The sequence below is a fragment of the Melospiza melodia genome, chromosome 5, assembly GCF_035770615.1.
Source record: "Melospiza melodia melodia isolate bMelMel2 chromosome 5, bMelMel2.pri, whole genome shotgun sequence".
NCBI classification, from domain to species: Eukaryota; Metazoa; Chordata; class Aves; order Passeriformes; family Passerellidae; genus Melospiza; species Melospiza melodia.
In genome coordinates, this window is record NC_086198.1 from 35698479 (window position 1) to 35713424 (window position 14946).

The following is a 14946-nucleotide window of genomic DNA, read 5'->3' on the forward strand; positions in this document are numbered from 1 at the left end:
TGCAAAAGGCCAAGTGCTGCTTGGGCTCATTTACAGAGTCTTATTCTAACACAGAAGAGGGAAGGAAATTGCTTATCCAGGAAGCGTGCATGTCTGTGTGGAACAACATTCAAGAGCACATGCTGCATATTAAATAAAAGACAAAACCCCACTGAGCTTCTCTTTCTGTATATGGATTATTAAGTATATCAAAAATATCATTCCAAAGCAGAACCAGAGAGGTACCCTAGAACCTCAGCTTTTGTAAAGAAGAATTTCATAGACATAAGGAAGAGAAAAAGTGATGTACAACACTTTTTAAAATAACCTCTACCTGAATTTGTTTTGTAAATACAGAACAAAACCTCTACACAAAGTAGACAATAAAGCAAAGTCTAGCTGACCACAGAAAGATAATGGGATAATATGACAAAGACCTCAAACCTCATCACCTGTAACCACAAAGACAAAAGGTCTTGGCAATGTTTACATTTATGGTGGACTGCTTAGTTGCACCAAAAGCTCAAGGCTTATTCAGAAGGATGAATCATCTGAAAACAGACAGTGGCTGCTTAAAATGGAAAGTGATACTTTCAAGTCTGACCAAAGAGAAAAAGGATGGCACGGTTTTGAAATTATTAATTCAAATCCAAAGAATTTAACAGACACCAATACCAATCACTGCAACATTTAGAAACCAAACATTCATCTCTGAATAAATTAAGTTCTGAAGATTTCTTACTGCTCAGAAATTCCCTGTAAAGCTATCAAGAATTTTCTCATTGTAGGGAACTTAAGAGTGCTCAACTTCTTTTTTACCCTGCTTGCAGATGACCTGGATTTCCTTCAGCAGCTCCCCTTACGTTCTTTGGGAATGATGCAAGGTATTCCTCAGAAATCCACGTTCCCTCAGGCTCACTGAACACTGGACAACAATTTCCCCTCGTGATAAGTGTGCTTGTGTTATGACAAAGAACAACATGGCTGAAGCCTTCAGGTACAGCACCAAACAAAACCATCTCTCCAGATTTACAACAAGAATCCAATTAGGCCATTTTCTCACTCAACCCTACATTAGGAATTTTGCCATGTAATAAAGATACTCTTTTTAAACCTACAGTCATAACTTAGGAGAACCCCCCCCCCCCCCCCCCCCCCCCGCCGTTATTCATCAGGATAATCAAAAACTGGCCAGGAATCGTAACAGAGTGACAAAAATAACCATAACCATCTATTTTGGCTAATTCTCACAGTAAAGGATGCAAACCACCAAAAATGTAACTGACACTGGACTAGCAGCAAGACTGGAAGAGGAACAAATCAGCAAATCAGTTTGTCTCTCAGGTCATTATAAATGAATTTAGCACAGCATTTTTCCTGTAGTAGTAACTGTACAATGACTGCTTCTAGCTTCTCAGGTAAAAAAAAGAGGCCTTGAAAGTTTCCCACCTGCACCATTATTCATTCATAAATTATTTCCTCATTCCAAATTGCTGTAATTCCAACCTGTATCATCTCCTGGCAAGGCAGTTTCTCCCCCTGCCTTAATTTACAAAGGCACTAGAAATCTTCGGTGCCTTTCTGCTTGAACTAAGTTCAAAATGTCACAGCCTCCTATAACAGAGGTTACAAATTTTGCAGGGCTCTATACTCAGGGTTAGACGTCCCTCGTGTGTGGTTTCACAAAACTCACTGTTGTCATTACATTGCAAGGGTTCCACATTGCTAGAGTTTTGTACGTCCTTGACGTTTGTCACAGGCAGTTCCTCTAAGCACTGACTCTTCCTCCTCAGAGCAACCAGCTGACTCCAGTTCCCCTCAGCCAACCAACCAACCCACTCTTTTATAGCACTCTTCTTGTTACTGGCTACAGCTGTGGCCTGTTAAAGTCAGGCCCATTCCTAATCTTTAGTAATTGGCTTAGCTGCAACTTGTTATGTGGTAAAATTACTTTCTATATTACCTTTATTTTCTTATATTGTATCCCCCTACACTCATTAGTCTAACTCCTATATTTGGGAAAGTCTGCTTGACAGAGCTGAAATCTAACTGGTAGCAGCACACATGTGAAAAGTATTTCTGCTTGAACATCTCCAGAGCCATCTGCACGGTGAGCTTGAAAAACTGGAACTTTCTGCTCCAGGCAAACTGATGGGTAACATCAGCAAGCAGCACACAGAAATTACTGCCATCTCCCTGCAAGCCAAACTTGGTTATGCAGAGGCAAGAAAATGGCATGCCAAAGGCAAATCTACACCATTTTATGTTGTAAACAAATTATCACAAAGAAACCTCTTTCAGCCGCCTGATGCCACTTACCTGAATGAAAGTGTAAACTTGCAAAATGAAACCTGACAACAGTTTTTACACATTAAGCAGGTAAAATGTCTGACAAAGATGCTGTGTTAAGCCTACATGTAAATCTGCCTGTTTGTAGATAGATAAATTGTGGACATAGAGCTATCTTGTTACAGATTTAGAAAATCTTCTCTGTTCATCATAATAAATACCTGTATGGCTTCGAATGTGAACTCTCAATGTTCCATTGCTTGCAAACTTCTGTCCACAATATGGGCAAATCTTCTCTTTTTCTCCTGTGTGAGTCTACATGGGGAGGGGATAGACAAGAATGACTGTTCAGCATTAAATAAAAAATTGAAATATGGAATTTTTAATTGTATTGACACTGACTGCTATTACCTCTATTATGCATTTTACTGTCACACCAGGCAAAGATTCTAATTAGCTCTAGCTGTTAAAGAATTGATCACAAAAACAACATTGTAAATTTCACCAGCATTAAATCACTGAGTTTGTCTTTTGAAATCAAGCTTTTAAGGCTGGAGGACCTCACTGATATAAGAAGAATTATTTCAGAATAGAAAAAAAAAAAGTATTACAAACTCTTCCATCCAACCTGTGTGGTCAATGGCAAGATCACCCTGAAATCAATTACACACAAGGTCACTATCATTTTCCACACTGTACTTTCAACACACAACTCTAAACTGAAGATCTATCAGTGCATTGAATTACTTTTCCTTGTAACTGTGCCGGTTCTTTAAGTAGAGAATTTCTGATTACTTCATTTAGAAGTGTTAATTTAAATGAGATAGGAAAGATAACACACTCAATTATATGAGCAGCTGATTATTTTGGTTTCCAGCTAGCATATGACCCTCTTCAGATAGGGAAATTAATCCTTATGTTGATGAAAAAACACCATAATGACACAAAATTCTTCATTACATCATAAAAAAACTTTCTCACATAGTACATTTTATGCTGCAGTTGAAGCAAGAGTAAATGAGAGCTCATTTCAATACTGGATGGACTTGCACTGTTTTCATTCTCTGACATTAAAGATATGAATGCTAAACTCCCCTTGATTAGGATACAGTTATTTGGAGATCATTTGTATCTCTTCCAGCAACACTGGGATGTACCAGACCCACAGCTACTAATTCATTCCAAACACCTAAATACCAAAAGGATTTCTGGGAGCAATACAGCACAACTACAAGGCTCACAAACACAGCCAGTCCTGGTCTGACAGGAGCACAAAGCAAAAGCAATTCTGATTTTACACAAATGTATGATGCACATAGTACATGGCAAGCATTACATGCATGACCTTTTTAAACAAATTCTCACAATCTGAATTAGGTGGCAACACCTTAACTAACTTTTCTCAGCTGATTTTTCTTGAATCAATTATTTTCTTTGCATTTCTTCCCCATAACTTCAATCTTACCTCAGATCAAACCAGTGAGCAAGCCTCCTCCTGAAGTTTGCCCCAATTCCTTGGCAGAGTTTGGTGGAAATGATCAGGGCAGCCAGGCCCATCCTGCCACACACATGATGCTGGAGCACCTACACTGAATTTATACACAAGCACCAGCTGCAGATTTAGCTGGGCACCAATAACCTGCAATCAGCATTTTAGGGCAAAGTCAATCTACTGAAAAGCCAGAGAGGCAGAAGCAGCTCTGGGGATTCTACACTGAATAACAACCTTAAGAACACACAAGAAATGATCAGTTTGCTCTACTCACTTTCTTATGGCTCTTCAGGACTGAGGGTGTCACAAAAGCTTTGTCACACAGGTCACACTTGTATTTCTTATGTCCGTCATGTACAACTTGAATATGAACATTTAATGTGTCCTTTCTTTTGAAAGTGGCATCGCAATGATCACACTTGAAGGTCCTCTCACCTAACAAAGAGAAAAACACATCTTCCTCAACTACCATCCTCTTAAAAAAAAAAAGTCACAGCACATGATTTTAGAGAAACCTTCAGGAAAGACTACAATTCTGCACATGGTGAATATTTTGGATATTCTGGAAATGCTTGTTCATTAGAATGCACATTACTGAACAGGTTTTTAATATTTTCCTTCACCATTTTTAACATTTAACACTGGGAAAAACATTTATGACATCCAAAAAATTGCAGAAGCTTTGAAAGATAATCGTAAAAGAACAAACTGAACATGCCAATCCAATAATTCATCTAACAGAAACACTGTTATGCAGGATTAAAAAAGGAAACATTTGTGGTTTTCTTAGTTATGCCAGTGTGAATATTCCCCCAAACCAAGTACTGTCTTCCAAGCTGCAAGGATTTTAGATCATGAGCACTTTCTAAAATCAAAACTGTTGATTTTCAAAGGTTTGAATGATAGTCTGCACGTATTAAAGATGGAGAAAATTCCACCACAAATAAATCATAACACAGTCAACTAAAAAAAAAGGACAGAATGCCAAGAAAAGTTACTCATGAGTGAAAATGGCCACAGTATTTCCCTGAGCTGCTCCAGTTCTGTGCCAGAGGCAGCAAACATGAGCCTGGGCTGGCACAGGAGAGACAATACCAGAGTCAAGCTCTAAACTGGATTTCCTACAAAAGCTGAGCAAGTCACCGACTTATCTCTGTTTGCATTTGTCCTTTCTTAAAATGGAGGTAACACTATCACATTTAATGCAGAAACAAATTTCTTGCCATCAGACCTCAAATAATTCCTGGATTTTCTACAGCATATTTGGATTTGCATTTAAGTGCATCTGAAGGCAAGGTTTGAATTTGGCTCTGAATTTTTTAATTCCCTGGATACAGAGTTGAGTCCTAGTACCAATTTAACACAGCAAGCTGTATATTGGAGCAAAGTGCCACATGTTTGTTTTTGTCAGTCACATATGAGAATGGAGAAAGCTGTTTTTCCTCTGACTTTGCCCTTACTGTTATGGATTAACAGATGTCTTTGTAGAGAGAAGGGGGTTCGGAACAAGGCTTTGCATTCCTCACACTGGAACGGTCTCTCCTCAGAATGGGTCTGTGGATGAAAGACAACGTGTCAGAGGAAAGGCTCATGGAAATCCACCATTGCAGTAACTGCTTCATTTTCTAGATGGGACTCAGGAGGGGATATCACAATTGGAAGCACCAGGGGATGAAGAAGTAAAATAATCATTCTGCCTTTATTCAGGATCCTAAAAGCCAGCACAGCAGCTACTCAGTAACTGCCATCCCGGTCCTCACAAGTGTCACATGAGGTGGGCACATAAACAGACATAAAACCACAGAATAACCAGAGGAAAAAACTACAAGCTCAGCTGCATTGCTTCAGCAGTACTAACACTGGCCTGGAATTCTTATTAATATGAATAAATCCTTTGAAGTTGTCCGCACACAAATCTCTTTCTTTTCATTAAAGTTTTAAGGGAGAACCAATCTGATTTTCAAGACAACACCTAAAATTTGGCAAAGAAAATTGCTCAAATCGTGACACTACTCTTATATATTGATATAGCTTCTTTTATTTTAAAAAATAACAAACAACAAAAACCACCAGAAAAAAAACCAAAGCCATGGAAGCAACAGTACCGAGATTTTTGTTGGCTGTAGAAAAATTCATTGTAGCTGAAAAACAGTCTCAAAGCTATGAATAAAATAAAAGGCTAAGCTTGGTTGAATCTCCTCAACTGCAGAGTTGATGAAGGAAACTTCTTTTCTGAAGAAAAGAAAATCTTGGGAAACATCCAGCATTATTTTACTTTTATAAATTCCAAAGCACTTTCCCTGCTTCCTAGTGTTTTCAACAGCTGTCCCACTGTAGATAATAAGTTGTGCTGATTAATTTACTATCTACCCAATTTCCTACTATTTTTTGCAAAGGAAAGCAGGTTTTTAAAGCATCAGCATCCAAATACTTTATTAGCTCACAAGAACCTTATTACAAGCTGAAGTGCCCAGAGGAAAAGGGGATGGACAGTAAGTGTTTTATAATATGCAGGAAATTAGGTAAATGAGTTAATCTGGTAGACTAAGGGCAAATATCAGCATAGTACATATTTATATAATCCATTTCTGCTATCCAGAATCCATGCAACTGTTATTCTACCCCTTCAACTGGGGGAAAAAAGGGGGCTCTGGGCAGACAGTAAAATTCTTGAGAGGCTGGCTGATGGCCTTGAACCCAGTTTGATTTTAACACCAATGTCCTCTCACACACAGCACCAAACCCTGAATGTCCTGCAGTGGTATAGGGAGGCCTGGGGCTCAAAATCAATTCCTTGACCTCAACCTAAGTCATTGAAAGCAAAAAGGCTGCTGGAAGACCATCACAGGTGTGGAACATATCTCATGTTCCTTGAAATCTGCTGCACGCTCCAGCCCAGACTCTCCAGCAGGCTGGCATTAGCTGGCACCCTGCTCAGCCCCCCCGGCAGTGAGGCCAAGGATTGACAGGACATGAAGAGACTGAACTGCCTTCTCACCTCAACAGGGGGTTCCTCCAGAACAGGCTTGGGACACATGGACGAGACACTATGGGGAAGCTCGCAGTGCTGCTGCCTGTGCTGTACCTGTTCTGTGGATAAATAGAAGGGTTCAGTCTCCAGAGCTGTCAATCTGGCACCTTTCACGAGCGCAAGAGTCATGCTGCTTTTTAAAAAATGCCCTGCTTTGGAGCACTCAGCACGTGAGTGACAGGTCTGTACAAGTCACTGTGCTCCTCAGAACTCCTCCTTAGCATCTCCTTTATACTCTTCTCACCTTTTGATCAAAATACACAGATTGATCTGCACGTCTTAACTTCCCTACAAAGAAAATCACCTAACTAGGCATACCCACATACCCAAAATCACCTAACTAGGCATACCCACAGATCATCCCAGCAACTGAGGATGGGCTCTCATGCAGCATTTCATGGCAGCCTTTCCTACCACAGCATCTGTGGAGGCTTAAGCCCAGCCCAAGGCTACTTATTCCCAATAGATAAACTGATGGAATACAGTTGTTTCAAATCATTATGCTCCCCAGGACCAAACAACCCTGGATTAGCCATAAACCCTTTAAAATCCTGTGTCTGATGACCTATTTCTGCCGACTGTCATGTCCTCATATTTTGTTCTCTGAACTCATCCTCTGTACATAACAACAAAGGAACAGATGGAGCAAAACCATCTCCTGTATGGAGGTAATCTGCATTACATGGCTCAGAACATGCACCCTCATCCAGTCTAACCTGCATGAAAGGTGACCACTTTTATCGGTAGCACAATCCCTTTTTCCCTCCACATTTCAGATACTGTTCTCTTGCCTTGTCACAGAAATGGAACTGTATTTAAGTCTCGTCATTTAAGATCATTCAAGTCACAGCCTGAGCTTTCACAGAGGACATCTGAGCTGGTTCCATACCCCAGAACACTTCCCAGCCTGGACACCTCCAGGAAGTGGCAAAGCCAGCTTGCACACGCACCTAAGCAGAGCAGAGCAGCACCTGCTTGCAGGAGCAGCAGATCACAGAGGCACCACAGCTCCTGCCTCACATGTGCAGCTCTAAGAGCATAACAAGTGCTAAGTTCAGGCTCACATCCCAGTGCTACATTGAACGGAGCAGATAGGCTCTTGGCAACTCCGCTGTATCTCCCAGTGAAATCCTCTGAAATGAGAGGAACTAATCTCCTTCTGCACTTTTGAAATGACCCAACAGACATCCACATCTGAAAGATGTTTAAAAACACATGTTGTGGGAGCCATTTTTATTCTGAGACTTCCAACATGAAATCAAGTTAACCCCCCCCACCACACACACACAGGAATTACAGAAACAAAAGCAACAAGTTTCCATCTAAAACACAAATAAAGAATTCAAAGGCACAAAACGTATCTGGACTCTCTTATATATAAAAAGGATGCAAGTCTGCTGCAAAATCCCAAGGTTTTTAAAGTATGTTGCTATCAAATTTAAAGGTATGTTTTCTATTAAATGCTGTTGATTTAATTGGTTTTAACTGCTATACCCATCATTCCTACTACAGGTATCTATGCTCCCTGCTACCAGCCCATAACATAATCCTGAAACTCAGAAAAGGACCCTGAAATTATTTCAAATTCAATTCTCCTCCTCCAAAGGAAAATGAACCTAGGAAGACATCTTACAGGAAACACACATTTAAAAATCATTAGAAACATAAGATGAAGAAATACATAGAAGTATAATACACAAGAAAGTTTTACATTTACACGTTCCTGGATCAGCATTCCTGTGAACAAGCAAGAGAACCACTGTCCTCTTTCCCCAGGCACAGCCTTCCCAAAATCATGGCACTCTAAACTATTTCAGCCTTCCAAACCACCACCTCTTTGAGCTGTATGGTACAACTGGCTTTTGTGCACACACACCCACTCCCCTCTGCTGCCTGCTCCCTCTCCTCCCGTTGTTTCCTCAATGGAGAGAGGTGTGTCTAAAAAAGCAACTCCGGCCATCCATGTCAGTCTCCTGCCTCTCCTGTTCACCTCCTCACTCAGCAAGTAAATTTAGAGACCTACATGTGGATGGGTGAACAGCCACAGCTGTTTGGGTAATCTTTATGCAAACCCAGGAACAAGTTTCTCTCAATATAGAGCAGAGTTGATTTACAGCCAGTATTAGGTGCAAACAGGTCCAGGAAACCAGCATTCCAAAATGCTTTAAGGAATTCCATCAAAATTTGGTACCCACTAAAGCTGTCTAAATTTTAATATTTTTCCCATTAAGTGGAACCTCTAATCCTTGTTTATGCTGGTGGTACTGCTGCTTTAAACACAGAATTGGGTCAAAGTGTTTACTCCTTCATACTTAATCCTGAAGTCCATTTTCAACCCAAACTCCTTACCAGTCATCAAGGCTAACATCAGGAAACATGTAAAAAGTATTCATTTAAAATATAGGTCTATCTTTCTAGGTAATATTTTATACATTTTTTCTTATAATATATCCAATCTGCAAGGTTCTGTCCAATTTCCTTAAAGTCTAGACCATAAAATATAATGAATGGGATATAATCTTGTCCTTCAGCAGGCTTCTGCATGCTTTCTTGTTTTAGACAGTCATCACCATTTCATCCTGTGAGAGGCATTATTATTGCTCTTACATGATTTATGACTGCAAGTGCAAGAGATGGTGCAAAGATCCTGTGCCAAATTCCCAGATGGAATATAACATGAGCCACACTGTGAAAGGCTTGGACGTATGGCTATATCAGGTTGGGGTTTTTTTCTTTTTACAGTCTTGTAATTCTGAAACAGCAGTCCTGGATAGAGCCCTGCCATTAGAAATGGCAAACCCAGGTTAAAACTAATGACAGGCATTACAAAAATTAGGCCGAGCAGATCTGAGCTTCAACACAGGCAGAACATCCCTTTGTGAGTCTATTTTTCAGGTAACGTTTCTTCTGATGTTGCTTAAATATGTGAACACTGCACCAAGTTCAAATTTAGTGCAGTTTGAAAGCATCTGCTGCTAAGTCCAACAATGACTGCAAGAGGACTACACATAGTTTTATTCAATTACACTATTAAAAAAAAAGTATTTGAAGACATCTTTGAATCAGTGACATGAACTTGGTAATCTAGTAATTAAAAAAAAAAAAACCAGCAAAAAACCACAACCAAAGCAAAGCAAAAACTTCAAAACAAAACAAAAAAAGTCAAAATGGGATTTATTTGATGCTTTTAACCAAGCAACTATGCTTTACTTCTCCTTATTTAACTTTTTTGTTTACTAGAATTGGTTCAGCCTTTTGAAATTTTGGATATAACAAAGAACACTAAAACTACATTCTCCAATACTTTAATCCCATGTTTATAAGCATGGCAGAGCTTAACGATGAACCACTTAAAAAAAAAAAATCTGCAAATCTGAGACTGGCAGACCTGTAAACAACAACAGCAGAGTGCTTTACCTTCTTGTGATTCTTGTAAACATTTCTGTGGGCAAATCCCTTTCCACAAAGCTTGCATTTATAAGGTTTATCTTCACTGTGTATTATTTTGTGTGCAGTCACTTGATCAAGTCGTTTGAAGGACTTACTGCAAACCTCGCAGGTGTAGGGGCGTTTTTCTGCAGAAAATGAGTGGGGGACATTTAATCTCCTGTTTATACAGGGGGAGAAGATGAAAGGCAGAGACAGTCATCTCCTCAGAGAGATTTCTGCAATTAAGTCAACCCAATTAAGATTAAACCAATTAGAAAGACACCTAATGCCCTTTATGTTAGACAGTTAAGTCACTTCACAAAAGATGAGCCATCGTGTATCTCAAGAAATTGGCACATTCTTTGCAATACTCATTGCTAAAACTAAACTCTGATTAATTAGCTTAAATCAAAAGAGAATGACTTCAAAGAGGAAAACTCTGTTTCCAGATTACAAATGTGAAAGAGGCCATGACAGTTTAAATGTTTTAAAATTTAATTAACAATATACATATTAGCTTCCAAACCCAAAAGTTCCTACGCAAAAAGCCTTTATGCTTCAACTGGTGACTGCAACTTAACTGCACTAATGCTCATCCAAAAGTGTCAAAAGAAAGCCAGGAGCCTCTGAGATACAGATTATATTACAAGAAATGAGATTTTGCTGTGGACTGATACCAAGAAAACAGTTCAACTCTAAGCCCGTGCAGCTGTAAAAATCTGCATTTGTTTAAATGCTAATGCATTTGACAGAACATTGTTTGTGTTTCTATTGTGTTGCTTGATGTTTCTAATCACTGGTGAGGGACACAGAAAATGCTGGACTTGCAGTGGTCAGATATCCTGCCAGAGCCACCTCGTGCGACACTGCCAAACCCAGCAATGGGACACTCCCTGCTCAAAGGGGACTCGTGCTGGCACAAGGGAACGTTTGCAGGTGGTCTGTGGATGGGGTGGCCCGTGAGCTGCTCTCCTCTGACCAGAAGCTATGAGCCCACTAACACATACACAGATACACAGGAAAACAGCGTAGCACAGATCACTGACAGCACACCCAGCTCCCAGCCTCTTCTCCTCAGCAGAAAACCTCAGGCACTGTTTTGTCACCTCCCCTCTCTGCCATGTAGCAACCTTTTGCCCCACTCCAGCTCACTGACCTCATCTAGCTAGCAGGACAAAACAGCTTGAGACAAAGCAGCAGTAGGAAGAGGACTACTCCACATCACTTGGAATTCTGGAAGGCTTGGAAAGGCTGCCTTAGACAGTTTCCTTGGAACCTGAGACTGGCTTGCCCAACTTAGATAGCAGAGACTTCATGAAGCCTTCCATAAGAAACTAATCCAGGTAAAACTCCACATACATGAAATACACATCCACACACACAGAGTTCTGTGCATTTCTGTACATTACCTGAATGAGTTATCATGTGGCGCTTCAGCTGGTTCGCCGAAATGAATTTCTTGTCACATTCTTGACACTCAAAGATCTCATGGACCTGCAAAATGTTTTATGATAATCAAATGTGTGGCTAAAACAAGACTATACCACTTACACAGATATAAATACTCTAACAGAATGGAGTTACTTATTAGCCAGTAGCTCTACTAGTACTCCAGAATATTCTGTGATTTCACCCTTGCTTGTCCCTTGCTGGAAAACATCATCTCCCAAAAAGTAAAAATTCATAACTGCCAACAAAAAAATCATCATTACAATTATACTGCCAGTTTGTATCATCTGTGTTTCTATCTACCAGAGCCATTCAAAATTTATTAGGAAAGCATTAAAAAACCAAATGCAGACTAACGTGTCAGGACATTTTCTTCTAGTCAAGATACATGTAAAAATAACACAGAAACCACTTCATAGCTTCTGTCAGAATTTTAAAAAACAAGTATTATAACACCCTTGCAGGACTGTTTCTCTTAAAAGCTTTTAGAGGCCAGACAGTGGAGGGGCAGCATTGTCTCAAACTCCAAATACAGTTTTTTCAACATCACAGCACATGACAGCATTTAGGACCAATTGCTGGAAAACCAGGAGGCAGCTGACTGGTAAATAAAAAATAACGATTGCCCAATAGAATAAGACACTGTTCAGTGTTAAACAAAAAGGTCAGAAATTAACCCAAAAAGATGCTTGGAACCGGAAGGTAAAAAAAAAAAAGGGGTCAGGGGCTGGAAAGCAAAGAAGATTTTCAAGTGTGACTCTACTCACGCCAATATTGCAGGAAGTCCAGCTCTACAAATTTTAAAAAGTTGAGAGACTCAAGGGTTCTCAAATTCTGACCAAAATAGGATCTTGATGGTGGAGGCATGACTAACACTGCAGAAGGCTTCAAGCACCAGCACCTTATTGGTCTTCAGCCCAGTGTTTTATCCCCTCCTGTTGATGCCCTGCACCCTTTGGTGGTTGGGCAGTGTCCCTGGGCTCTCGTTACCTTCAATGCTGCTCACCTGCTGCCCACAGCTGTAGCACATTGGGGATGAGGCTCAGCTGCAGCCCCACCCCAGTCACCACAAAGTGTGCACCTACAGGATCTACACCCTGCTCTGGTCCCTTGGCAGACAGCACTACAGCTGAATGGAACTGTACAGGTCCATGGAAGAAATCTGCTGAGAAATCCAGAAAGGCACTAGCACCAGTCTTAACCGTAACACACAAAACCTGCAATTCCAAATCCAAAAAAGCCTGATTGCCCTACACTCCAAGTGTCCTTAATCTTCTTTCTTAAAAGAAGAATGAGCTGCTTTACCATGAACACATTAAGAGTGTGATCATTTACCATTACATGAAGAGTCAGAAGCTCAGTCCACAGCTGTACAGCCAGGAAGAGAGAGACTCCCCCAGCCCACCTACAAACACTGGAAGTGCAGCACTACCAACTCTGACTGGGAAAAGAACGAGCCACCCTGAGATTGGTTTGAATGTTTCTCCCCTTTCCATTACAGTGGAGCATCAGTGGAGAGGCCTGGCAGCCTGTGCTACTCACATGTACCTGCTCACTTTGAAATATGACTTCCTGTGAATAATTCTAATCCAAAACATGAGATCCTTATATTGAAAGGAATCATTTAGCACTGACTGCATCAGTAAGATTAACAGTCCCCTCACTTTCCTTCTCATTATTATCACTGTTGAGTGACTGAACTTAGCATTTTACTCAGACATCAGAACTCAAGTATCAGAATACAGTTAGACAGTTAAGGCACAAGCAGTGCACAAGACACACAAAGCTAAAAATGAGTTTAAATTTGACATGAAAACTACAGACGTGAATGACCATGTCTTCAGAAAGTAACATGCATCAATTCCCTCCAGCCAGCCCCTTTACCTCCTTTCTCTGTCTTTATCAGACTTTTTCTGTTGTTTGGGCTTATTTTCTGTTATATTTCACCTTTTTATTCTCCACTTTTATTTCTTTACATTGAAATGGGTAGGAGGAAAAAAATTTGTCTTTTTCTCCTGGTTTTACCTATTATTTTCATACTGGTCTTACTGCCTGTACAAATGTTTTTGCCAATGCTGATGATCCTGCCCCTCTTCCTACATAAGGAGATTAATTCAAGCAAAAAAACAGTGTGAGTATGTGCTATCTCCTTCACTCTCTGATATAAGTGTGTAAGTCTGGAATAGCCATTTTCTGGATGTTTTAAAAGAAAAAAAGAGCAAAGAAAGTTTTATGCACAAAATCTTCATGGTGATTCTTTAGGTAAGTGCTGAACTGATAACATCAATCATATTTGAGAAACTTGTGTGTCACAATGTCTGCCCAGAACTACAACTACCTAAACAGAACAAACATTTAATAAAATGGACACTCTAACCAGAACATTTTGCATTTTAAAGGCCTGATGTGCAAGACCTGTGCCAATGTGTAAAACTTGTAACAACATGTGGCAAGGAACACCACTATAACAAAATATGGCCCTATTAGACAAGAAGTGCAGGGCATACTAATGCAAGTAAGGAGAAAAACAAATTAAAAAGGAGGGGCCCCACCATTTCCTTTGCAACAACATACTTTAATTGATATCATTTATATCCTCAATGGATTCAGGTTATAGCCAGGGTATTATTAAAGACTTACAGTTAATCTGATAAACAGCACAATGCAGCTTTTTGCAAAAACAGATTCTCCTGGGTTTTAGTGGTTTATCAAATTAATCTTGCAGGGACTTCCTCTGGGTATAATGGATTCAGAATCTCATATTCATGGTCCATCTGTATTTCTACATGAACACCCTTATTTCCAATAGATGCTTTTCAATCTGTTAACCCCTCCTGTTCTGGTTATAAAAGATTATGTGCATTTAAAAAAAGACATTCAAATCTGGGTTTGAGGAAGAATTTTTTTTACTACTGCATAACTACAATAGAAGTAACTCCCCTAAGTGGTATTTCAAAAAGCAATAAGAAAATTACTGTATTTTGTAGAAAAACTGAAGGCTCATTAACCTATTTTATGGTCTGCATGTATGCCATGGTTACATAACACACTTTAAGAACGCTGAAGAACAGCAGGCAACTGTGACTTAATGCTGGAGTAACATATTAGCATTTGGGAAGAGATACATGAAAACTTTAGGGGGATATTTGGCTAGAGCAAGTGCGACTAAAAAAGCAGATACCCACACTGCACCAGGTTGGCTTTGTAAGCATGAAAGAGATCACCCAAAGGCTTGCATTACAGCAGCTTTCAAGTGACATGAGCAGCACAGCCTCAC

General features: G+C 39.9%; 1 protein-coding gene across 3 annotated transcripts in view; it reads right to left on the reverse strand.

The window, feature by feature from the left end:
• Nucleotides 1-14946, reverse strand: part of PRDM5 (PR/SET domain 5) — a 59176-nt gene that overhangs the window by 24010 nt on the left and 20220 nt on the right. For 2 of the 3 annotated variants that reach the window (XR_010027939.1, XM_063158023.1), the window contains exons 9-13: nt 11630-11714; nt 10209-10366; nt 5221-5314; nt 4035-4195; nt 2490-2583 (exon numbers count right to left, since the gene is read on the reverse strand). Coding sequence is in view for 2 of the 3 variants with exons in the window: in XM_063158023.1 (XP_063014093.1) it covers nt 2490-2583; nt 4035-4195; nt 5221-5314; nt 10209-10366; nt 11630-11714 (592 nt within the window). In the remaining variant the exon portion in view is untranslated. Of the gene's footprint in view, nt 1-2489; nt 2584-4034; nt 4196-5220; nt 5315-6758; nt 6851-10208; nt 10367-11629; nt 11715-14946 lie in introns of all 3 variants that reach the window. The other variant, XM_063158024.1, reaches the window with a different exon arrangement.